The following is a 26,875-nucleotide window of genomic DNA, read 5'->3' on the forward strand; positions in this document are numbered from 1 at the left end:
TCTACGAGACAGTATACGAAAAACACATGTTGTGCAATGTCTTGATGCCTGACAGCGTGTGTATGTCGAGCGTGTAGTTTTCGTTGACGTCCACTGACTTTTTTGTGGCTTAGCTGAAGAGTTCGGTTTCTCTCATTTTTCAGACCGCACTAGAGCTGTACCTCAAAATTTGAGAGAAAACGTATTAGAGGCATATCCAGGGAAGTTTAAACGATTACAGTTTCGGAAAAACTGGATTATTCATCCAAGAGAAAGATCTTCACAAACTGAGCAAGTCAATACCGCGTTGGTACACCTATGGCCGTTACGTAAGCAGTTATTCGGCTTGGCATTGGTTGATAGGAATGAGATATTCTTCTGAGGAATATCATGCCAAATTCTGTCCAACTTAAGAGTTAGATGGAATCACGAGGTTCTTGGATTGTCCTGATTCTCAACTGGGGAAAGATGTGGCGAACTTGCTGGTACGACAGGATTTGATAAGCACGAAGACAGCCCAGGATGCCTTGGCGAGGAGGCATCAAAACGGAGAGAAGACTATCGTCAGCGTACCGATGTGCAATGAGAGTACCGCAGATGACAACCTGCTATGAAAAAAAAGGCACCCCAGATGATCACTCTTGGTTACCAGGTCATACGGCGGCCGACGGTCAGGCTGGTATCCAACCACTGTACGGGGAATTCTTCCAATCCATATGTGGCATACTGCAAACCAGTCCTTAACAGTATTAGTTGAAAACAGTCTTGGTTGCAATTTTAGTTTTTTATTTTTCAACGACGCGTTTCGCCTTATTTAGGCATCTTCAGGTTATCTACACAGAAAACAGAGAACAAATACATCTATTTAAGAATAGCGATCGCATTGTGCAGACTTGGATTACCTTTTCTAGATGCACGCGAGAGGCACCAAGATCTGCATAGCGCGTTCCCGTTCACAGGAGCGAATAACAGAGTAAGACGGGGGCTCAGGCAGTAAGCATAATGCACCACAGCGTGGTTTTTTTTTATATACTGTGTAGAGTGGGCTGAAGAGATCATCCTTGATGACTTATTCTTCTAGGATGGGATGTAAGGAAAAAAGGAAAACACTTTATTTATTACACATTCGGTTAGGCTTGGCACTCAATGGGTCCTTTAGCCTGCTATCTTTGGTGATGTCTATCTGCTGTGGAGGGTGAGGTGTGCCTAGGCTGTCATGTGTGACTGTTTCCTCATGTTATGACAGATTGCGGGGGGTGAAACGTTATTGACTTCGGTACTCGGTACTTGTGCCATCTTGCAGGGTTTACCGTTCCTACCGATTCTAATTGTCGAACTTCGTCCCTAAGGGCACAGATTTTGTCAAAAACTCGTAGAGCCTTGTCATGGACCTTCTCTTGTATAGTGGTCTCGTGGAGTGCGGTGCGGATGTCGACGTTTCTTGTCCACCATGGAGCTTCTATGAGCCATCGATATCAAATGTTTTGGAGCGTTTGGAGTTTGTTGTCGTTGACAAGGGTCGGCAAGAGGCTAATTGGCCGGTAACTGTTGGATTCTGCTAGGTTTTTACCTGGCTTGGGTACTGGAACTACTCGAACCGTCTTCGATGCCGTAGGAAAATATCTCGGCAGAAGACAGCTGTTGAAAATTCGGGTAAGGAGCACAGTTGGCTTCCTGGGCAATTGTTTCAAATCGGTGTTGTTTATGGAGTCGTTGCCTGGGGCGTTATTTCGAGTCTTCCGGATAATTTTACGGATCTCTGCTGGTCTGGTGAGCTGTGGGCGGCTCTGTACAGACGCAGTACGAAAAGCAGTCCATTCTGCTGTAACGACGGCTTCCTGTTCTTGCAGGCGGACGTCGCTCACGGGGGTCTCTGGTGTAGACATCTGTTCTTGGTAAGTCGTAGCATACAGCTGTGCCTGGGCGAGTTCGTCATAGAGGAGGCCATCTGGTCCTCGGATGGCTCGTTTAGGTGGCCGCTGGTTTCGTATGTTCTTGACTACCTGCCATTCGTTCTTGGTTCGAAGTAAGAAGTCATCCATCTTATCTTCCCAGACCTGCTGTCGCCACTCGGCCACTCTGGTGTGCAGTTCTCGTGTTAAGACGTGTGTTTCTCGTCGATCGATCGGGTTTCTATAGCGGAGCCAACGTCGCCTACTCCTGTTTCTCTGAGCCTTCAGTTCTCCGAGTAAAGGCGGAAACTCGTCGACAGCTACTACAGGGTAGACCGTGTGAGTAGTTGCCCTCGGTTTGGCTACCTTTATCTTCTCCGTCAAAGTTTGTACGGCGATGACGATGGCTTCTGATGTTGAAACTTCCTGCGTCTAGCGGATATTGTTGTCAAGATATGTCCGAAATTTACCCCAGTTCAGAGTTTGTGAGGTGGGGGGCGGGAGGTTGGCCGTTGCGTTTTCCACTATGCTGAGAGCAGGTAGGTGGTCAGACGAAAGATCGTCGACGGTGCGGAGCTGGAGGTTCATCTCAATGTTTTTGATGACAGTAATATCTAGGACGTCCGCTTTTTGCCGATCGAAGTAAGAAATCCGTGTTGGCTCTCGCGGACCATGGACTGTGATGCACAATCCATGGCAATCAAAGTTCGTCTACGAGGGTTCGTACGCCGGGAATTCCACGCAAATTGCCTGCTGTTAAGGTCACTTCCTGGGAAGATTTGGTCAAAATTGGTGAAGATACTCCGTAGGTCGTCTGGCACCAGGTTTTAACCAGGGCTGTTGTACGCGGCGATGAAAGTGACGTTGCCTGCCGCCGATCGAACCGTTACTGATGTTGCCTCCAAATGTTGGAGGTGTGGTAGTGTTTCATGATGGTGCCGCAGTTCCCTTTTAAGCAGAACTGCCGTCCCCCCACCTCGTTGGGCTTGTCTGTCCGTAATATAGACGTACATGTTACGAAATCTGAGCTCAGTTGTTGGACGAAGGTGTGTCTCCGATACAAGTGCGATGTCGATTTTGTGACGTAAAAATTCATTGAATTCTGTTTTCTTGTGTTTCATTCCGTTGGCGTTCCATATACAGATTTTCAGGTTTCTCGTGGTCCAAGGGCGATCCATCTTAAGGTGTTCCAAAGGCCTTCAACACACTTTCGATTAAAGAAAGTATCCCCACTAGTTGTTGCAGCACGGTGGTGAGTAGTTTGGCGACATCAGAGAGCGCTGGAGCTATGGATTCCATCAAATGTGCTGGTGAGACTTAGGTTTCCGGTTCCCGTCGTCGTGGCGATGCTGCGTGGGCGTATGAATAATGCTGGTGGTGCTGTCGAGGTGGAAGTGCTTCAGGAGGAGGCTGTGTTACTGGCTGTCATGTCGCCGCCGACTGTTCTTGTGGCGTTTGCTGACGGTGGGGCGGAAGGTGTGGCGTCAGGTTGGAGTTCCGTATGACACGAGTCCTTCGTTGAGAGGGCTAGGGGAAGACCGTTGTGTATATTTCCTGAGAAGCTCCTGGTACTTCTGGCAGCCACGCCATGTGGCAGGATGGTCCTTTTCACAGTTAGCACATTTCGGCGGAGCCCCTCGGGGATGCGTACATGCTGAAGATCGGTGTTGCCCTCCACATCGAACGCAGCCAGCAGGCAAGCTGCAATAATTAGCTGTATGTTCGAATCGCTGGCAGTGGCGACATTGAACAGGTCCTTCTTGTCTGTTGTAGGTTTCAATAACGACTTTAGTATATAGAAGGTATTTGATGTTGTAAATCTTGTAGTTTTCCTTTTGCGCTGGCAACGTGACACAGTAAGCATCTTGAGGTCGTAATTCCTTCGTCTTGTTGTCTCGATTTTCAAACTGGTGGACGTTGATGACAGGGAAACCCTTCTCTATCAGTGCGTCTTTCAGTTCTTCCTCCGCAACTTCGGCAGGTAGACGTTTGACAACCACTTTGAGGTCCTTGTCCTCCGCGGCCTGATGTGTAAAAAAGTGGATGACATTCGACACAAAGAAATTGATAGCCCGCCGTTGATCTTCATACGAGTCAAAGTGTTATTTGATCCTGTCTCGTTGGTAGATGGCCTTAAGACTGCTGTCAATATTCGCTCTCAGCGCCTTGTTGAATTCCATGTAGTTCTTGGTATGGTAAATAGTAACGGGCGGGACTTTGCGTAGTAAGTTCCGGCCAGAGCCATGTGTCCCCTCTTTGTCTGCTTCGAGATTGACATCATTCGTCTGGTCCACACGTTCTGGAGCATCTGTAGTATCTTCCGTCGCAATAGCCGCATAACGGTTGGAAGTTTTCAGTTCTTCTGGACGTTGTCGCTTCCGAGTGTTGTTCTGCTTAGGAGAAGCGTTGAGTCGTTTTCTTTGGCGAACTAGCGTAAAATCGCCCTCTCCGTCGGTGGGCTGCATGGTCCAAACTTCTTCAGAGGAGACTCCCTCCATTTCGTCGTCGTCGTTTGGTGGAGAAACTTGTTCCACGTAGTCTACTTGTTCTTCAGGCTGTGAAGGAGGAACTGTACTAGTGCGGTTGTCGTATACTTCCTGACTTTGCAGAATCATGTGTTGTATTTCACGTCTTAGTTCCCGTTGTTGCCGATCGTTCTGTGTTAGCTGATGCCTCTCGTCATAGGGGTTTGTCCTCCGCTCTGCATTCGCGTAGCGCTCGTCGTGGTCCTGTCCTCATTATGTTGCGTTTCAGAGTCCGTTGCCGTTGCAGGGGTCGTCGCCGTTGTATCCGTCCTGTGGGGAGCCGTCGTCGGGACGGCCGGCGGGGCAGGCCCCACCGACCGGCCAGCGGCCGGCCCCGGCGCGACCCAGCCGGCTGGCTCGGACGCGCGCGATCCGTTGTCCGCACTCATCGGCATCGCGCGCTCAACTGCCACAGCGTCGTGTGCTAGTACTGAAGCCTAATACAGAATCACGTCAAGAGGTGGCGCTGCGACGCAGCAGTGATAAGAATGAGGGATCGTAAACTGGATATACATACTCACTAAAACTTTATAAATGTAATGCACATAAAACATTGATAAGATGGAATTACTAGGGCCAACACCTGTACAATAACTTATCCTAAACTTTTGACGAAGTAAAATATAAATAAAGGCGGTAAATTTAAAATGAGAAAATGAGGTGTATAATAAACACACAGATGCAGTACATAATCAGATTTTTCGTACCATATACCACTAGAACGAGAACATTAAAAACACAGGACCGTAATTTCAAATATACAGGCCACCCATATAACTGTCAATACTGCGTCATTCGGAGCTAGAACTCCTAGCAAGAAAACTTCTTCTATAAGATACAAGTAATATTATTAGGTTTAAAAAATACACAACAACGTGTAAGACGGACGTTATGTGGACAAACTCACCCCCCCCCCCCCCTTTTTTTTTGTAGCTACATTGAAATGTGTAAAATGCGTCATCATTTAAAGCGACAAACTCGCAAGTATCCTGTTTGAGTCAAAAAACCCTAATGGCTTGGCTAAGAAGACGACATAAGACCAGAGAGGAATAGGGCTCACATTAGGCAGAATTACGGGAGCTCCAGGATTACATTAATAACACTGATTTCATAACTTATAAAAAGGCCTGATTGGCTCCAAATACACTCCTGGAAATCGAAATAAGAACACCGTGAATTCATTGTCCCAGGAAGGGGAAACTTTATTGACACATTCCTGGGGTCAGATACATCACGTGATCACACTGACAGAACCACAGGCACATAGACACAGGCAACAGAGCATGCACAATGTCGGCACTAGTACAGTGTATATCCACCTTTCGCAGCAATGCAGGCTGCTATTCTCCCATGGAGACGATCGTAGAGATGCTGGATGTAGTCCTGTGGAACGGCTTGCCATGCCATTTCCACCTGGTGCCTCAGTTGGACCAGCGTTCGTGCTGGACGTGCAGACCGCGTGAGACGACGCTTCATCCAGTCCCAAACATGCTCAATGGGGGACAGATCCGGAGATCTTGCTGGCCAGGGTAGTTGACTTACACCTTCTAGAACACGTTGGGTGGCACGGGATACATGCGGACGTGCATTGTCCTGTTGGAACAGCAAGTTCCCTTGCCGGTCTAGGAATGGTAGAACGATGGGTTCGATGACGGTTTGGATGTACCGTGCACTATTCAGTGTAACCTCGACGATCACCAGTGGTGTACGGCCAGTGTAGGAGATCGCTCCCCACACCATGATGCCGGGTGTTGGCCCTGTGTGCCTCGGTCGTATGCAGTCCTGATTGTGGCGCTCACCTGCACGGCGCCAAACACGCATACGACCATCATTGGCACCAAGGCAGAAGCGACTCTCATCGCTGAAGACGACACGTCTCCATTCGTCCCTCCATTCACACCTGTCGCGACACCACTGGAGGCGGGCTGCACGATGTTGGGGCGTGAGCGGAAGACGGCCTAACGGTGTGCGGGACCGTAGCCCAGCTTCATGGAGACGGTTGCGAATGGTCCTCGCCGATACCCCAGGAGCAACAGTGTCCCTAATTTGCTGGGAAGTGGCGGTGCGGTCCCCTACGGCACTGTGTAGGATCCTACGGTCTTGGCGTGCATCCGTGCGTCGCTGCGGTCCGGTCCCAGGTCGACGGGCACGTGCACCTTCCGTCGACCACTGGCGACAACATCGATGTACTGTGGAGACCTCACGCCCCACGCGTTGAGCAATTCGGCGGTACGTCCACCCGGCCTCCCGCATGCCCACTATACTCCCTCGCTCAAAGTCCGTCAACTGCACATACGGTTCACGTCCACGCTGCCGCGGCATGCTACCAGTGTTAAAGACTGCGATGGAGCTCCGTATGCCACGGCAAACTGGCTGACACTGACGGCGGCGGTGCACAAATGCTGCGCAGCTAGCGCCATTCGACGGCCAACACCGCGGTTCCTGGTGTGTCCGCTGTGCCGTGCGTGTGATAATTGCTTGTACAGCCCTCTCGCAGTGTCCGGAGCAAGTATGGTGGGTCTGACACACCGGTGTCAATGTGTTCTTTTTTACATTTCCAGGAGTGTATTTGGCCGTTAAGAAGAGACAAATATTTGTCTTCTTCTTTATCGTCTCCTTGCCCCACGTCACATAGGGTCGGCGTTGCTCTTCTGGATCCTTCTCCTCCATAGTTCCCTATCCATTGCCTCTCCCTTCTTCCATCCTTTCTCCCTTATGTCCACGGATATCTTATCCTTCCACCTCATCTTCGGTCTTCCTCTCCTTCTCACTCCTTCAATCTTTATATCTTCAACTCTGTTTCCGATATACTCTTCCCCTTTTCTCTATAAGTGTCCGTACCACCTTTTTCTGCTGTCTCGTATCTTTTTCCCCATGGGTCCCACTTTCACAGCTCCTCTAACAAATTCATTTCTAATCCTGTCCTTCCTTGTTACCCCACACATCCACCTCAGCATCCTCATATCCGTCACTTCCATCTTCCTTTCCTGGGCTACTGTGATAGGATATGTCTCTGCCCCGTATATCATAGCAAGCCTTACCACCGACTTGTACGCTTTCCCTTTCAACCCAATGCTCACCTTCTTGTCACACAACACTCCACTCATTTTCCTCCAGTTGTTCCAACCGCAATTTATTCGGTGTTTATCTCGCTTTCCAGTCCTCCGTCCCTCTGTATGTACGACCCCAGGTATTTAAATTTGCAGACCGATTTCAGCTCAGTGTCCTGGATCTTGCAAGACCTCATCTGCACATCCTTCAGTGCTAAATATTCTGACTTTGTCCTGCTAATTTTCGTCCCTCTTTCTCCTAGTGCCTTCCTCCAGTCCTGCAGCTTTTTCTCAAGTCTGTCGACGCTCTGCTCACAAAGAACCACATCATCCGAGAACATCATATTCCGCGCTTCCTTCTTCACATCTTTCACTAGCACATCCATAATGAGGTCAAAAAGGTAGGGACTAAGCGCAGACTCTTGATGTAACCCTATTTTTACTGGAAACTCCTTTGTCATGCCCACACTACTTCTCACCTGTGTCATTGCTCCTCTGTACATTTCTTTCACTAACCTCACATACTTCTCTGGCGCGCACTGCTCTGCTTCTCCATATTTCGTCCCTTAGGACTCTGTCACATGCTTTCTCCAAATCAGTGAAATCAATACATAGATCGTCTTGTAGCTCCTCGCTTCTCTCCACTGTCGGCGTTAAAGCATGTATTGCATCAGTTTTTCCGCTTCCAGGCACGAACCCAAACAGTTCTTCACACACCACAGTCTCCTTGCGTAATCTTGCTTCTATAACTCTTTCCCACATTTTCATTGTGTGTGCCATCAGTTTAATACCTCAATAGTTACTGCAGTCCTGCACATCACCTTTCCCCTTAAATATTGGGATCAGTACACTAGTTCTCCACTCGTCTGGCATCTCCTCCTGTCGCCAAATCTTTTTCATTGAATCTTTTGGCATCGGGGGTATATCTGCTGGAGTGTCGAGATTGTAATGCAGGATATGTTGACAAACAGGCAGAACCTTCAAAATTAGACTGCAAGAACATCTTGTTAATAGATGGGGACAGGTAAAACAGAGCTCTCCCTTTGTACAACACCTTAAAACCAGTGTTCACAGTCCTCCGCAAGTACAAAATCTTAAGATTTTACATTTTGCGCAAAAGGGTAAGAAGTTAAACATTTTGGAAAAAATTGAAATACACTCCTGGAAATGGAAAAAAGAACACATTGACACCGGTGTGTCAGACCCACCATACTTGCTCCGGACACTGCGAGAGGGCTGTACAAGCAATGATCACACGCACGGCACAGCGGACACACCAGGAACCGCGGTGTTGGCCGTCGAATGGCGCTAGCTGCGCAGCATTTGTGCACCGCCGCCGTCAGTGTCAGCCAGTTTGCCGTGGCATACGGAGCTCCATCGCAGTCTTTAACACTGGTAGCATGCCGCGACAGCGTGGACTTGAACCGTATGTGCAGTTGACGGACTTTGAGCGAGGGCGTATAGTGGGCATGCGGGAGGCCGGGTGGACGTACCGCCGAATTGCTCAACACGTGGGGCGTGAGGTCTCCACAGTACATCGATGTTGTCGCCAGTGGTCGGCGGAAGGTGCACGTGCCCGTCGACCTGGGACCGGACCGCAGCGACGCACGGATGCACGCTAAGACCGTAGGATCCTACGCAGTGCCGTAGGGGACCGCACCGCCACTTCCCAGCAAATTAGGGACACTGTTGCTCCTGGGGCATCGGCGAGGACCATTCGCAACCGTCTCCATGAAGCTGGGCTACGGTCCCGCACACCGTTAGGCCGTCTTCCGCTCACGCACCAACATCGTGCAGCCCGCCTCCAGTGCTGTCGCGACAGGTGTGAATGGAGGGACGAATGGAGACGTGTCGTCTTCAGCGATGAGAGTCGCTTCTGCCTTGGTGCCAATGATGGTCGTATGCGTGTTTGGCGCCGTGCAGGTGAGCGCCACAATCAGGACTGCATACGACCGAGGCACACAGGGCCAACACCCGGCATCATGGTGTGGGGAGCGATCTCCTACACTGGCCGTACACCACTGGTGATCGTCGAGGGGACACTGAATAGTGCACGGTACATCCAAACCGTCATCGAACCCATCGTTCTACCATTCCTAGACCGGCAAGGGAACTTGCTGTTCCAACAGGACAATGCACGTCCGCATGTATCCCGTGCCACCCAACGTGCTCTAGAAGGTGTAAGTCAACTACCCTGGCCAGCAAGATCTCCGGATCTGTCCCCCATTGAGCATGTTTGGGACTGGATGAAGCGTCGTCTCACGCGGTCTGCACGTCCAGCACGAACGCTGGTCCAACTGAGGCGCCAGGTGGAAATGGCATGGCAAGCCGTTCCACAGGACTACATCCAGCATCTCTACGATCGCCTCCATGGGAGAATAGCAGCCTGCATTGCTGCGAAAGGTGGATATACACTGTACTAGTGCCGACATTGTGCATGCTCTGTTCCCTGTGTCTATGTGCCTGTGGTTCTGTCAGTGTGATCATGTGATGTATCTGACCCCAAGAATGTGTCAATAAAGTTTCCCCTTCCTGGGACAATGAATTCACGGTGTTCTTATTTCAATTTCCAGGAGTGTACTTAGGCATATGAAAGACAAAGATTTGTGTCTCCCTAACGGCCAAATATTTGGCGCCAATCAGGCCTTTTTATAAGTTATGAAATCAGTGTTATTAATGTAATCCTGGAGCTCCCGTAATTCTGCCTAATATGAGCCCTGTTACACATTTCAATGTAGGTACAAAAAAAAAAGAAAAAAGGGTGGAGGGGGGGGAAGTTTGCCCGCATAACGTCCGTCTTACACGTTGTTGTGTATTTTTTAAAGCTAATAATTTTACTTGTATTTTATAGAAGAAGTTTTCTTGCTAGGATCTCTAGCTCCGAATGACTCAGTATTGACTGTTATATGGGTGGCCTGTATATCTGAAATTACGGTCATGTGTTTTTAATGTTCTCGTTCTAGTGGTATATGATGCAAAAAATCTGATTATGTACTGCATCTGTGTGTTTATTATACATCTCGTTTTCTCATTTTAAATTTACCGCCTTCATTTATATTTTACTTCGTCAAAATTTTAGGATAAGTTATTGCACAGGTGTTGGCCCTAGTAATTCCATCTGATCAATGTTTTATGTGCATTACATTTATAAAGTTTTAGTGAGTATGTATATCCAGTTTACGATCTCTCATTCTTATCACTGCTACGTCGCAGCGCCACCTCTTGACGTGATTCTGTATTAGGCTTCAGTACTAGCACACGACGCTGTGGTGCATTATGCTTACTACTTGAGCCCCCCTCTTACTCTGTTACTCGCTCCTGTGAATAGGAAGGAGTTATGCAGATCCTGGTGTCTCTCGCGTCCATCTAGAAAAGGTAATGATTTTACTATTTTATATTCCTAGTTTTTATTGGGTTTAACGAAGGCGATATTGGCCTGATATATTCGACGATACCCTTTGGCTACATTAACTAAAGGAGTCTTCTAAGAAATACCAAATAAAGGTATTTGCTCTTTCAATATTTGATCTGTTTATACATGCTTATAAATTAGGCAAGTCTGCACAACGCGATCGCGATTCTTAAATAGATGGATTTGTTCTCTGTTTTCTATGTAGATAACGTGAAGATGCCTAAATAAGGCGAAACGCGTTGTTGAAATATAAAAACCTAAAATTGCAACCAAGACTGTTTTTAACTAAGACTGTACGGGGCTTCACCAGACATTTCTTCGTTGGTCATTGGGGCTCATTATCCTTTCGAAGCGGGAATCATCACTGAAGACAATTCTCCTCCAGTCAATGAGATTCCAGACCGAATGAGTTTCTGGATACGCCCTGGACAGTGTTAGGATACCAGCCTATCGCCAGACATACGGCCTGAGTGATGGCGTGAAGTGTCATTTCTTTTCATAACAAGACCGCTTTGGTTCCAGAACAGCGGTAAATCGACGCCCCGTTTTCTTGTCCTTCATGCCAAGCTACCTGGGCATACATTTCAGCAAGATAATGCCCGCCTGCACACGGCGAGAGTTTCTACTGCATGTCCTCACGATTGCCAAAGCCTACCTTGGCTAGCCAGGTCGCGCTGTCTCTCTCCATTTGAGAACGTTTGGAGAATCGTTGGCAGGCCCTCCAACCAGTTGGGGACTTTGACGATATGACGCGTCCGTAGGACAGAATTTGGCACGATATCTCTCAGGAGGATATTCAACTACTTTGTCACTCAGTCCCAAGCCAAATATCTGCTTGCGTAGGGGCCAGAGTTGGACCAAAGTTTTATTGACTTGCTGAGTTTGCGAAGCTGTTTTTCTTTAAGACATATTTCAGATTTTCTGAAATTTTAATCATTTGTTTATTTATACAAAGACACCACATCTACCGATTTCCGTTCCATTCGGTTAATCCCTTCACTATGCTTCACTTTTTATCTTAGTGATTTTTTTCCAAACATTTCTGTAATTTTATGTGGCACAGGTTCGCAATTTAATGTGTCTCGAAAGAAACGCACGTGAGTCAGAGAATGGTTGTAGCAATGAATGAAAAAGTGCATAACTGCTCTCATATTTAAAGAAGGTATTCAAAGTTGCCGTTCTCGTACCAGAATGCAGGTCTGTACCCGTCGAGTCCTTTCAAACGCGCCGGGATCATTTCGAATCTCTTGACAAACACTCAAATCTACACCAGTTAATTGCAGTGGCATACACTACACCTTTCGGGTGGCTCCAAACACAGAAATCCGTAGGTTTCAGATCAGTTGATCTTGGAGCCACAGAAGATCTCCTCCTCAACCAATCCGTCCTTGTCCATAATGGCGCATTAGATGTCTTGTCATCATTGCAACAAAATGTACTGATGCTCTATCGTTCATTTACCCAACCTATCGCCTTGCTGAAAGGCAACATCCTCAAGGAATCCTGCTACATGACCCCACAGAAAACGAAGGTAATTTTGTAAAGTAAGTTTGTTGGGTGACATGTAACGCCCAAGAAAACCTTCACCTAGCAGCCCACATAAATATAAAGCGAAACAGCTTTAGTCACATTTATATTTATTTTATACGTGACGTGTAAGTACTGCTTCTTTTTGCACTGTTAATCACTTTCAGTTTTCAAACTGTATTTCTATCCTTTTACATAAGCAAGATGTTACCATGTCTGCTGTTGTCATATAAAGCTTTGCCTGTGAGTTCAAGTACTAAATACTGTTCATTTTAACATTCAGCTGGCTATATTTTAAATGTTAAGCAGCCTACTTATATTTACAGCTACCAGATGGCACTCTTGGTGTCATGTTTACCTGCCCGCACTTGTTAACGCGGGCGCCTCAGTCCGTTGCTACCTGTGGCTTTACGGACAGGAGCAGCCCATAGTGGCTCGTTCTCTTGCATTCTTTTAAAATAAATTTGTGACTAAAGCTATTCTGGCCTGTTATTTATTTTGTACGTGACATGTAAGTACTGTCACTGTCTTGTATTGTTAGTCAGTACTTAATATAAAAATTTTTCTTTTCCCATAAATTTGTAATTGTGTTATAGGCTACTTTAAACATTTAAATTCTGATGAAGGCACTCTTAGAAGTGTTGAAACCTGGTTAATAAGACTAAAAATTTGTGCCCGGGGCTCATTTATTTCAAATTTAATTTATAAACGGTCACTGAATCAGCCATGTTTAAAACTTCTGTTAAGTCTGTTTCGAGGTTGATATTTGCCTTCCACTTAAGTATCTGGGCCCTGGTTTTTGGAAGGAATTTACAAACTGTGGAGAAATAAGAAATTTTGGTCTGCCGAAATGGCGGCCTTCCACGACTCTACTGAAGAATAATGCTGTTTTAAACAGTTGATCATGGCAACCTGTTTAAAAATTCATAACTATAAAATTTCCGAACGTACAATGTTATCACGACCATCAACTTTTGCTTTAGTAGTAACATCCTTACAGATTACGAAATTCTCAGCGTCCATTTTTGGAATTCTGAAACCATGGAACGAAATTCTGGTGAGGCATTCCTTCAAGACGTTTCAGTTTTCATCAAGAAACGGGCGTTAGTGTGGCCAGTGAGGGTCCCTACAGCAAGGAATACGTTTTGGGACATTATGAAATCGAATATTAGGAAAATTGGTGTGACACTTATTCGCAAACGTTCACATATGCAGTGTAGGGGTACAGCACGAAAGAGTTGGTTCACCGTAAGATGAACAGGTGTCAGGAGCTTGCGTACCTTCTATAGTCTGAAAAATTGACGACGGGGTTCTTTAGGCCTTTATGTTCTCAGCGCCTCAATTATAATGCTTCCTTTCCCTCTGGTGTGGATTTCTGACATTTTAAGTATAGACAAGAATGTAAACTGTTAACGAAGAAAGAACACATTGCCAGCAAGAAAAGAAAGCTTGTAGTTAAGAAAATGAGATAGACGGCACTGTAGTTTTCACTGTTCTTGTGGTATAAAATGGTTCTGTCAGAAGTTATTTCTTTTAGATATGAAATGACAAAACCTCAGTGAATTTACTGGTCTTATACTGTGATATTGGACAACTGCCTTACCGCAGTGGATACACCAGTTCCCGTCAGATTACCGAAGTTAAGCGCTGTCGGGTGTGGCCGGAACTTGGATGGGTGACCATCCGGGCCGCCATGTGCTGTTGCCGTTTTTCGTGGTGCACTCAGCCTCGCGATGCCAATTGAGGATCTACTCGACCGAATAGTAGCGGCTCCGGTCACAGAAAACCATCGTAACGTCCGGGAGAGCGGTGTGCTGGCCACACGCCCCTCCTATCCCCATCCTCAGCTGAGGATGACACGGCGGTCGGACGGTCCCGATGGGCCACATGTGGCCTGAAGATGGAGTGCTTTATATTCTGAAATTGTGTCATTTCATTTGTGTAAGGACCTGCACCCTTAATCCTTCGTTTGCCCCTCCTTCCTCAGTTTTCAGGCTGGATCCCCCGTTTGTATTTGATGCTAAGGTGCTATTCCAGAACATGGAGAGTCTACGTAAGGGGTATTTTAAAGTAGACTGGGGAGGCAGTGAGAATTTGGATTGAGGAGGGAGGCGTGTGAGGGTAAGCCGCACACTTGAGTGAACCGCTGCGCCAAGGCGACTTAATGGGGCCGTCAGCCTTCAGCGGCGCAGCTCTTCGGACGGTATGCGTCCCTGCCGATGTGTGCGCGAGAGGTGTTTACATTAAATATGTGGCGGTGGGCCGCGGTAATACATAGAACGAATCATGGCTTTGTCGTTCCGCAAATCAACACTGAAATTTACTTTCGTTGACGAATATGCTCGACCGAAGGCTTACGAGATAAAACGTTATTAAAGGGACGAGGTAAAAATCGAACCTGAATACACTTATCTGTAGTCAGCAGCGTGGTCTGTGTAAAGCTCATCAATGGAGCGGCATGTCACGAAGTACTACTCCGACACCGACAAGGACTTCGTTTCTGTCGTTCGGACCGGAATGTTGGAGCGGTTACGGTTGAACACGCTGGCATGGGACTACGAACGATACGCGTCTTTGAACTTCCATTCGAAGTGTCAGAAGAACTGGTGCCAGACGCCCTGCGTCCTTACGGATCGGTCATATCCCATGTGGCTGAAAAAATGGGCGAGATTCAAAACGTATCCTGTCCTCAATGGTGTCAGACAAATACGGATAGAACAACGGAAACATGTTCCGTCACACGTGTACATCGCTGGTCGGAGGGCGATTGTCATATGTGACGGACAACCAAGAACGTGCTCTGGGTGAGGGAAGGAGGGACACGTACGTTCTGAGTGTACTTGACGAAGGTTGTTACAGCTGCCACGGGATGATTCACCGCTCACACCGAGTCCCACTATGCTCCCCACGGCCTATGTCGCGGTGTTACGCGCTAACGTAGCCCGCGCGACAGAAAGGTACCGGAACGTACAGAGGCAGATCGCGGCGAGGCACGGAGCGACGACGTTGCGCTGGACCGCCTGCAGCTGTCACAGTACACCCTTTCTTCGGTGCTGCTTGCAGCCCCTTCAGATACGACACTTACGGTCGTCGATAATTCGACGGCGCTCGATTCCGAAGTCATTCCACAAACATCAAGAGGCCATGTTGACCTCTGATTCTGACGCGCGGCAACGAAAACAGCGATCACCAAAACGCCGGAAGAAGCGCCGCCTCACGGTGGATAACGACAACCACATCCAGCAGTCAAAGCTGAGGCGTTTTCCGGTACAGAGCAGATGACCACGGATACAACACAACTCCCTAGCGTGGATGCAGGGGTGGCCTGCGGGACGGCGACACAACCTTCCGTTGACGATGCTCCAGAAACAGCGCAGAAGTCCAATCCATGGCAACAGGCTACTGAGGAGGCTACGGCGCCTACAACAAATGACAGCTATGGGACGCTGGGGTACTGGTCACAAGACCCACCCCCGTGGGAACAGATGATGCTGGAGGAACTGCTCCCACACGCTCTCGCGGTGTAAGGCCGGAAGAGTGCACGGAATAATGGCAGACCACGTGAGGGGACGGCGGGGGCGACAGAAAGTAAGCAGCCTGTGTATTGAAGAATTAGCGACCGTAAGGTGCCCTGTCTACGTTCAAAGCCATACAACAAGCTTATCGAAGTGTATGTTAACATCAATAACATTGGGACGACGGCAGAAATCAAGATGATCTGTGACATGATAAGAAGTGCAGACTTAAGACATAGCCCTCTTACAGAAAGTTCGGGTGCTTCCCCATCGGACTTTTACGGTTACGATATTTACTGTTCTCCGTGTGACGAGAGAGGTGTGGGCACTGCTATACTGTTGAAGGAAGGGATACTTGCAGACGAAGTAGAGTATTTGCCATCGGCCCGTGGTACGGCCGTTACCATAATAGGTGGAATACCTACGATCAATATATATGCACCGTCAGGGTCTGAAAAGAAAAGGGAACTAGCAGATTTTTACTCCCATTACGTTACACCGTTGTTCCGGGGACTATATGATGCTTGCATACTCGGCGGAGATTTTAATTGTGTGCTCAACAGGAAGGACCAACATCCTAACTATACTCCTAGACAAGAACTTAGGTAGACGATCAATGGGAGGGAATTAGTCAATACATGGGACCTGAAGTATCGCAACCAATTGGGATATACGTTTCTTACGTGCCACTCCACGAGCCGTTTGTATCGGATCTTTGTTTCAAAGGAGTTATCGACTTCGAAGATGGACACAGAAATTGGCCGATCGCGTTTATAGACCATGGGGTCTATACGTGTTTGTACGATTACCCTTGCTAGACAGCAGGTATGGAAATGGAGGAGTGATTGGAAGATGGACGTCTCCCACCTGCGTGATGCAGAATGCCGACGCATGGTGGAGGACAGGTGGCGTGGCTGCTTCTGTCGACGAACTTCTTATGGTTCTGTCCTCCAGTGGTCCATCGAGCGCGAAGCCAGCTTTAGGCGGAATAGGATATGAGAAGGATGTTCCCTGATGTCAGCGCACGACCTCTGACTTTTACTTTACGGCCCTCCGTGAACTGTTCGCTCAACTACCTGCACTAGAACGACAGAAGCCGTCCACCCAATCAAAGTGAAGTTGATACAACTTCCGACGCTAAGGATGGCGTGTATAATGATACGCGCGAGGTCACAGGACTGCCTGCTTAACGACGAAGGGCATTAATGCAAGAGGTCGATCTCGGCGATGGCCGTCGTATTTCAATACAAAGGGGCATAGCACAGGCTTTCACGGATCATTTTACCAGATTCCACGCGAGCGACGGGGAGGGACAGAGCGAGCTGGGGAACGTCGTGGAAGAGACCCCAGACGCGACTAGTTTGAAAGGGGTAGCGGACGTGTTGTCTGTAATTACGTGCGAGGAGCTGGTGGAAGCGACTGCACGAGGCGCCTCCAACAAGTACCGAGGCCCAGACGGATTCCCGTTGAAATTTTTCCATGCCTTTGTGACCATTATGACCCCGATGTGGTACGCATGTTCAATGAGCTTCTGCGGCAAGAAGTACCGCTTCAAACAAAATTTACGGAAGGACTCTTGATCCCGATACCCAAGCCACATGGCACCAAACGACGTTGTGATTATGGCCCCCTTGACCCATCTTAATAGTGACTGCAAGGTCTTAATACGCTTATTGAGCACCCGTATCAAAACGTCGCTGGCGGATCGAATACATGCCGATCAGACTTGTCTTGGCGACATCAGTAATATACACACAGCCGCTAGAGAGTACCGTGACGTCGTCGCCTTCGCGGCTGCGTGCCGCCTCCGGGGGCAATGGTTGCTGTAGATTTCGGACATGCCTTTGATTGAGCGTATCATGTGTACCTCGCAGGGACGATGAACAGGGTGGGTGTCTCTCTATTGTTCACCACTGCAGTGAGACGGCTGTTGCATGGTGCCAGTTCATCGATGGTCATCAACGGAGGAAGGAGTATTTTAAGATCTTAAGATTAGTCAGACACGGTTGCCCCTTCCGACCCTCCTATATGCGATCACCTTAGAACCGTGCCTCGCAGGCCTTCGCCAACGACTTACCAGGATTTCTTTGCGGCAACTATCATTCAAATGTAGAGCATAAGAAGATGATATTGTGTTCCTCGTCCGGAATGAGGAGGAGACTCAATCAGCACTGGATTGGCTACAGATGTGTGGGATGGCAGCTGGCAGGGAGGTCAACTTACGAAAATCACAATTCATGCAGGATGGGCGTGAACTAGAACCAGGAACGGAAGCACCCTTACGTGTGCTACAAATCGTCCGACGTTTGGGTATCACCTTTCATAAGGAGACGGCAGGAATGGTGCGAAAAATTACCGACGGCTGTTACTCAGAGTCCGCACTTCAGTCCGACTAAATGCTCTACGGTCGATGGATATGATGCAGCGAGTATCACTCGTCAACCTTTATCTCACTCCCATGATGTGCTACCTGACCCACCTTCTCCCCGTGACGCGCACGATGACTACGAGGATTCACGGAACTTTTGGATACTACGTAAGCTTGGGACAGCTGTTTAAGGTACAGTACAACACAGTTATCCTCCCAGCGCGAGAAGGCGTGTGCAACGTATACTACGCTACTGGCCATTAAAATTGCTACACCACGAAGATGACGTGCTACAGACGCGAAATTTAACTGACAGGAAGAAGATGCTGTGATATGCAAATGATTAGCTTTTCAGAGCATTCACACAAAGTTGGCGCCATTGGCGACACCTACAACGTGCTGACACGAGGAAAGTTTCCAACAGATTTCTCATACACAAACAACAGTTGACCGGAGTTGCCTGGTGAAACGTTGTTGAGATGCCTCGTGTAAGGAGGAGAAATGCGTACCATCACGTTTCCGACTTTGATAAAGGTCGGATTATAGCCTATCGCGATTGCGGTTTATAGCATCGCGACATTACTGCTCGCGTTGGTCGAGATCCAATGACTGTTAGCAGAATATGGAATCGGTGGATTCAGGAGTGTAATACGGAACGCTGTGCTGGATCCTAACGGCCTCGTATCAGTAGCAGTTGCAGCAGCATGGACTATCAGCTCGGAGACCATGGCTGCGATTACCCTTGACGCTGCATCACAGACAGGAGCGCCTGCGATGGTGCCCAGGCCAGCACATTCTCCAGATCTTTCACCAATTGAAAACGTCTGGTCAATGGTGGCCGAGCAACTGGCTCGTCACTATATGCCAGTCACTACTCTGGATGAACTGTGGTATCGTGTTAAGCTGCATGGGCAGCTGTACCTGTACACACCATCCAAACTCTGTTTGACTCAATGCCCAGGCGTATCAAGGTCGTTATTACGGCCAGAGGTGGTTGTTCTGGGTACTGATTTCTCATGTAATCACATGTCAGTTCTAGTATAATATATTTGTCCAATGAATACCCGTTTATCATCTGCATTTCTTCTTGGTGTAGCGATTTTAATGGTCAGTAGTGTATTTCACAACAGAATTCGTGACACCATGATGACACAAACTTTTAGTAGCGAGACGCGAAAGATAATTAAGACTGAATATAAGTTCTCTTACTTTTTTATCAAAAATAGATCAACAATTTCGTAGGTAATTAAGACACCGAAATAAAGTTCATACTCTAAGGTGTAATCTTATCTCCAAAATAATTGAAACATGATTTGTTACACAACACCACTAACTAACAAGTTTATGGATGTATTTTCCGCTAAAACTGAGCCGTTTAAGAATCTCTTCAGTTCTTGGGAAACGTGCTGTGTACATTGTCAAGGCAGATAAACTCTAAAGGGTGGAGAGAATGTTAATCGTTGGATTATCGAATATATATCTAATAGTGCTTCTCTCTAGCGAAATGGCAGCAAGGGTTGCGAAGGAACACCTTGTGCACACAGCTGGAAGGTACATGGCCTCATTCTACATGTTGAAGAGGCTATTATAGCAGCCATTGGGCAAACAAGGTGCAACCAAGTGCAGATTGTGGCGCACGTTTTCTGCTGTATAGTTTCCGAGATCAAATTGGGACCATTCCAATGACTGGCGGTCAGCCTTACTCATAGAGTTTCAACAAGGCTCACAATCTGTAGCATTGGGCCCAAACCGTGGTGCCTACTTCTGAACTTCGGAAAAACAGAAGCCACACCCATCTACAAGAAGGGCAGCAGAAGCGACCCACAAAACTAGTGCCGAAGATTCTTGACATCCCTTTGTGATAGAATCTTATATTATTAGCTTGAATTTAATGAGTTATCTTGAACAGAATGATCTCCTCCACACGAACCAACATGGATTCTAAAACCATATGATACTCATCTCGCACTTACCTCAAATAACACCATGATACCTGTGCATCAAAACAATCATGGTTTATGAACACTATTTGAGTCATTACTAAACACGTGCCCATCATCAAAAGTACGATTATAGGAGTATTAAGCAGTTAGGCAGCAACAGCCGGACGAGACACATGAAGCAACAGGCAAGTAAACCGATTTTGTAACTTTTACGAGTTCCTAACCAGGAGCGAATTGTATAATATCATCTGTGTGCCTTAATAGTTTACTTTCTTGAGTTTCTGCGTGTTAATTTAATATCTAATAGCCACAGTTCTCGCGTTTTCGTTTGCGTCGGAAAGTAAACCAATTTTGTGACATATTACAAATTCCTAATCAGGGGCAAATTATATAGTTTCACCTGAGTGCTTCGGTAGTTAGATTTCTGAATCTCAGTGTATTTAACTAATTTATTAGACATAGATCCTCCGTTTTCGTCAGCATCTGCAGTAGACTTCCACGGCACGTGCTGATAGTCTGATTATCTGTGTAGTTTAGTTTTCCATGGTCTTTAGTATAGATGGAATTGTTATTGTTTTGTGCGGATGCGAGCAGTGTTGGTGACACTTTGCTCACAGCTCCAGGCTGTGATGGCTTCAGTTACACAACTTGAGGTTGCAGTAGATGGGCCAGCTGTGGGGATCCAACGGACCTCCAGCCGTCAAGTCCTCCAATCGGCCAGTTACTGCTCGCACTGAGGTTGAACCCTCACCTGTTGTCGAGTGGAAGGTCTCCCCAGGACGTAGCATGCGGTTAGATTTCCCAGGGGGCCACATGTAAGGCCTCCCTGGTTAGTCTAACAAACAGGTTCGGGGTGCTGTCTGTGGCTGACACTGTCACTGAGCCAGATGCCGACGCCTGTCCTTTTACAGAGGAAACCTCTCAGTTTACAAAATACGGGCAATCAAAGAGTGTGGGATTCTTGATAGTAGGGAGCTCCAATGTTAGGCGCATTATGAGGCCCCTTAGAGACATGGCTGCCAAGAATGGGAAGAAAGCCAATGTGCATGTGCATACTGAGTAGAGTCATTCCAAATGTGGAACAGGTTCTTCTGAATTCCATGAAGAGGATAGGGTGCAGCCAGCTGCAGGCGATGGCTCACATCGAGGGGCTAACAGAACTACTAAAGACTACCAGTCTTGTTTGCGAGATGGAAGCAGAGTTGAACATTTGCTGACCGATTGCGGACCTCTGGTACAGAGCCGAGTGGAGGGTCTGAGGCCCAGACGGTTCTGCGACCACGTAGGCTGCAGATTCCTCGGCTTGCATCATAGGGTGGATGGGTTTAGGGTTCCACTGAATAGGTCAGAGCCCACTATATGCTACATGGGTAGCAGGGGGTGTAGCGTGGACTGGGCAGCTTTTTAGGTTAATACAAAAAGGAAAGGGCTTCAGTCACAAAGGATGCAGGCTGAAAACAGGAAGAATATAGATACAGGAACCATGGGTATAACAGTCGTAAATTGTCGTAGCTGTGTTGGGAAAGTACCAGAGCTCCAAGCACTAATAGAAAGAACTAATGCTAAAATCCTTATAGACACTGAAAGATGGCTAAAGCCGAAATTAGCCGAAATATTTGCGATGAACCTAACGGTGTTCCGAAAGGATAGGCTAAACACAGTTGGCGGTGGCATGTTTGTTGCTGTTACAAGTAATTTATCTTATCACGAAATTGAAGCAGGCAGTTCCTGTGAGTTAGTATGGGCCGAGGTCACTGCTGAAAACCGGAATAAAATAATAATTGGATCCTTTTATCGACCTCCCAATTCAGATGATACAATTGCTGAAATGTTCAAAGAAAACTTGAGTTTGATTTCAAACACGTACCGACTCACACGTTTATAGTTGGTGGTGACTTTAATTTACTCTTGGTATGTTGGCGAAAATAAATGTTTAATTCCGGAGGTACGCATAAAGCACCATCCTAAATTGTCCTAGATGCTTTCTCTGAAAATTTCTTCGAACAGTTGGTTCATGAGCCCACGCGAATAGTAAGCGGTTGTGAAAGCACACTTGGCCGGCCGAAGTGGCCGAGCGGTTCTAGGCGCTACAGTCTGGAACCGCGCGACCGCTACGGTCGCAGGTTCGAACCCTGACTCGGGCGTGGATGTGTGTGATGTCCTTAGGCTAGTTAGGTTTAAGTAGTTCTAAGATCTAGGGGACTGATGACCTCAGAAGTTAAGTCCCACAGTGCTCAGAGCCATTTGAACCATTTTTTTTTTGAAAATACACTTGACCTCTTAGCAACAAATAATCCTGCGTTAATAAAGAGCGTCAAAACGGATACAGGGATTAGTGAAGACAGGATGGTCGTAGCGAGATTGAATATTGTAATCCCAAAATCCTCCAAAAGTAAAAGAAATATATACCTATTCAAAAAGCACTTACAAATTCACTTGACTCCTTCCTGAGAGACAATCTCCACTCTTTCCAAATTAATATAAGTGTAGATGAGATGTGCCATGAATTCAGAGAAACAGAATCGCCAGTAATTGAGAGATTTGTACCAAATAAATTAACAAACGACGGAGCTAATCCTCCTTGGTACAAAAAATGGGTCAGAGCACTGTTGCAGAAACGACGAAAGAAACAAGCCAAATTTAAACAGACGCAAAATCTCCAAGATTGGCAATCCTTTACTGAAGCTCGAAATTTAGCGCGGAATTCAATGCGAGACGCTTATAACAGTTTGCACAACGAAACTTTGTCTCGAAACCTGGCAGAAAATCCAAAGAGATTCTGGTCGTTTGTGAAGTATGTTAGCGGCGAGAAACAATCAATGCCTTCTGCACGATAGCATTGGAGATACTATCGAAGACAGTGCTGCCAAAGAAGAGTTGCTAAATACAGCCTTCCGAAATGCCTTCACAAAAGAAGACGAAGTAAATATTCCAGAATTCGAATCAAGAACAGCTGCCAACATGAGTAACGTAGAAGTAAATATCCTCGGAGTAGTGAAGCAACTTAAATCACTTAATAAAAGCAAGTCTTCAGGTCAAGACTGTATAACAATTAGATTCCTTTCAGAGTATGCTCATGCAATAGCTCCTCACTTAACAATCATATACAATCGTTCGCTCTACGGAATATCCGTACCTAAAGACAGGAAAGTTACACAGATCACACCAATATTCAAGAAAGGTAGTAGGAGTAATCCTTTAAATTACAGCCCCATATCATTAACGTCGATATGTAAAAGGATTCTGGAACATATATTGTGTTCGAACATTATGAATTACCTCGAAGAAAACGGTGTATTGACACACAGTCAACATGGGTTTAGAAAACATCGTTCCTGTGAAACACAACTAGCTCTTTACTCGCCTGAAGTGCTGAATGCTATTGACAAGGGATTTCAAACTGATTCCGTATTTAAGGATTTCCGGAAGGATTTTCACACTGTATCACGCAAGCGACTTGTAGTGAAACAGCGTGCTTATGGAATATCGTCTCAGTTATGTGACTGGATTAGTGATTTCCTGTCAGAGAGATCACAGTTCGTAGTAATAGATGGAAAGTCTTCGAGTAAGACAGAAGTGGTTTCTCGCGTTCCCCAAGTTTCTGTTATAGGCCGTTTTCTGTTTCTTATCTATATAAACTATTTGGGAGACAATCCGAGCAGCCGTTTAGGTTGTTTGCAGATGACGCTGTCGTTTATAGACTAGTAAAGTCGTCAGAAGATGAAAACAAATTGCAAAACGATTGATAAAAGATATCTCTATGGTGCGAAAATTGGCAATTGACCCAAAATAACGAAATGTGTGTGGTCATCCACATGAATGTTAAAAGAAATCCGTTATACTTCGATTACGCGATGAGTCAGTCAAATCTAAAGGCCGTAAATTCAGCTAAATACCTAGGAATTACAATTACGAACAACACATGAGTAACGTAGAAGTAAATATCCTCGGAGTAGTGAAGCAACTTAAATCACTTAATAAAAGCAAGTCTTCAGGAGACACATGGAAAATTTTGTGGGGAAGGCTAACCAAAGACTGTTTTATTGGCAGAGCACTTATGAAATGTAACAGATCTACTAAGAAGACTGCCTGCACCACGCTTGTCCCTCCTCTTTTTAGAATACTGCTGCTTGGTGTGGGATCCTTAGCAGATAGGACTGACGAAATACGTTGAAAAAGTTCGAAGACGAGCAGCAAGTTTTGTATTATCGCGAAATAGGGGAGAGAGTGTCATTGAAATGATAAAGTATTTGGGATGGACATCATTAAAACAAAGGCGTTTTTCGTTGCGGAGCAATCTTCTCACGATATTCCAATCACCAACTTTCTCCTCCGAATGCGAAAATATTTTGTTGACGCCGACCTACATAGGGAGAAACGATCACCGTGATAAAATAAGGGAAATCAGAGTTTGACCAGAAAGATATAGGTGTTCGTCCTTACGCCCGCTCTACGAGATTGGAATAATAGAGAACTGCGAAGGTGGATCGATGAACCTTCTGCCAGGCACTTTAATGTGATTTGCAGAGTAGCCATGTAGATGTAGAAATTTGTGAGTTGACTGAAGTTGATACACAGGGTGGGCGCAGCGTGTTATCTCGGATAGAGAGTCATCAACAGATATAGTAGTAACTGCGCAGGTGCCCCAGGGAAATGTGTTGGAACGCTTGCTGTTCATAGTTAATTTTAATGAACATGCAGTCAGTATTAGTGTCAACCCAGTCTTTTTGCAGACGGCACAGTCACCTCTGATGAAGTACTATCTGAAAGAAGCAACAGACATTGGTAATCTTTCAGAGGGATGCAAAGATTGGCAACATGCTTAAATGATCAGAAACGTATCATCTCACACTTCTATAAACGGAAAGTGAAGTATCTTATGGTTACAATATCACTGAGTCACAGCTGGAAGCGGTCAACTCATACAAATATATGGGTATAGCACTTTGTAGGGATACGAAATAAAACAATCACGGAGGCTTTCAGACAGTCGTTCTTCCCGCGAACCATACGCGACTGGAACAGGAAAGGGAGGTAATGACAGTGGCACGTAAAGTGCCCTCCGCCACACACCGTTGGGTGGCTTGCGGAGTATCAATGTAGATGTAGATGTAGGTTGTAGGTAAATCAGGAGGCCGACATCGGTTAGTTAGTAGTATACTAAGGAAGGGCAATCAGTCTACAAAGAAGATGGCTTACGAAACACTGCTGCCGTCCATCTTAAAATACTGCTTAATGTGTTGGCAGAAGAGCCAACACCGTGTTGCTAGAGGAGGCCGAAATGCACGCGTTAAGCTCACGCAGACTGGCGTGAGGTCTGGAATAGTTAAAGGAATTTATAGTAGCAAATAAAGTACGTAGTTGCTTGAATACTTAACTTTAATCCATAATTGGAGAACATCGCTCTTGTTGATACATTCATAACAATCTCAATATAAACTGGTACTGGCGCCTTGCTAGGTCGTAGCAAATGACGTAGCTGAAGGCTATGCTAACTATCGTCTCGGCAAATGAGAGCGTATTTGTCATTGATCCATCTCTGGCAAAGTCTGCTGTACAACTGGGGCGAGTACTAGGACGTCTCTCTAGACCTGCCGTGTGGCGGCGCTCGGTCTGCAATCACTGATAGTGGCGACACGCGGGTCCGACGTATACTACCGGACCGAGGCCGATTTAAAGGCTACCACCTAGCAAGTGTGGTGTCTGGCGGTGACACCACACTGCTCAAGTATGTAGAGCTAATAGGGGATATTGAGCGTACACAGAGAAGGGGTACAAGTCTGTGCAAACGACTTCGACCAATGGCCACTTGCTCCATTGGAGCGATGCATGTGTATGTAATGTGCTCGATGTCAACACGAAGACGGTATTTGTTTTTCGGTATGCTGGAAGAGAGACACATGGTAAAATTTTGTAGGAGGTTCTATTTAAAGGAGCGGTATGACTGTTTAAAGTTTGGATGCAGATAGTTCATAGTTTTTTCACCTACTCTGCATGTTGCAAAATAACGATGCGGACTGCTCTCGAACATACTACATTACTGTATAGATACTGATCTAAATCGGTAGTTCACAGTCTGATAAATGTAATCTGTGCTCTGCACTCGCTGGTAGCACACCTCATCTTGTACTCGTCCAACCCGACGCTCGGAGTCACAGCACCAAGTTCCGATACCTGAAGATGGGCGTATAAGAGCGCAAAACCGGTCGTGTTCTAAAAAAAGAACGTTACAACTGCGGCGGTATTTTCAATCTCTGGTGAATGTAATGCTCTCATGCATAACAATTTGTAATTTGAACATGGGGAATGCTTTCAAACTACACCGATTTTGCTCATAAAATTATCAGAAATCGACTGTACCTAATCTCGTGAAATCAAGACTGTATTTATTATTATCTTCATAATTGCGTGTTTAAAAATAGATTTTTCTGCTCGTCATACATCATTTCATACTTCATATCCTCTAATTATAAAGTAGACACCACATGAATTATAGCTTGTAGTGGAACGTGGAAGTGATAGTGTTTTTGCCGACATGTTAGTAGACTGCGTGAAACATGCTGTCCTATGATGGCCAAATTGCTTACGAAACTAAAATGGAATAATAGACTGCTGTTGTGAATGATTGTCTGCTGGATGACAGAAACTTTACACACAGGTCGGA

General features: G+C 46.4%; 1 protein-coding gene and 1 pseudogene across 1 annotated transcript in view; one reads left to right on the forward strand and one right to left on the reverse strand.

Moving 5' to 3' along the window:
• Positions 1-7,529: 7,529 nt before the first annotated feature.
• The window catches only part of LOC124560336 (leucine-rich repeat and immunoglobulin-like domain containing-NOGO receptor-interacting protein 4), a 71,659-nt gene continuing 52,313 nt past the window's right edge, over positions 7,530-26,875 (reverse strand). Inside the window, exon 7 of the mRNA XM_047130923.1 lies at positions 7,530-7,754. Within this exon, the coding sequence (XP_046986879.1) occupies positions 7,530-7,754 (225 nt within the window). The remainder of the gene's footprint in view (positions 7,755-26,875) is intronic.
• LOC124556555 lies at positions 13,975-14,092 on the forward strand (annotated as a pseudogene).

Source organism: Schistocerca americana, chromosome 1, assembly GCF_021461395.2.
Source record: "Schistocerca americana isolate TAMUIC-IGC-003095 chromosome 1, iqSchAmer2.1, whole genome shotgun sequence".
Classification (NCBI taxonomy): domain Eukaryota; kingdom Metazoa; phylum Arthropoda; class Insecta; order Orthoptera; family Acrididae; genus Schistocerca; species Schistocerca americana.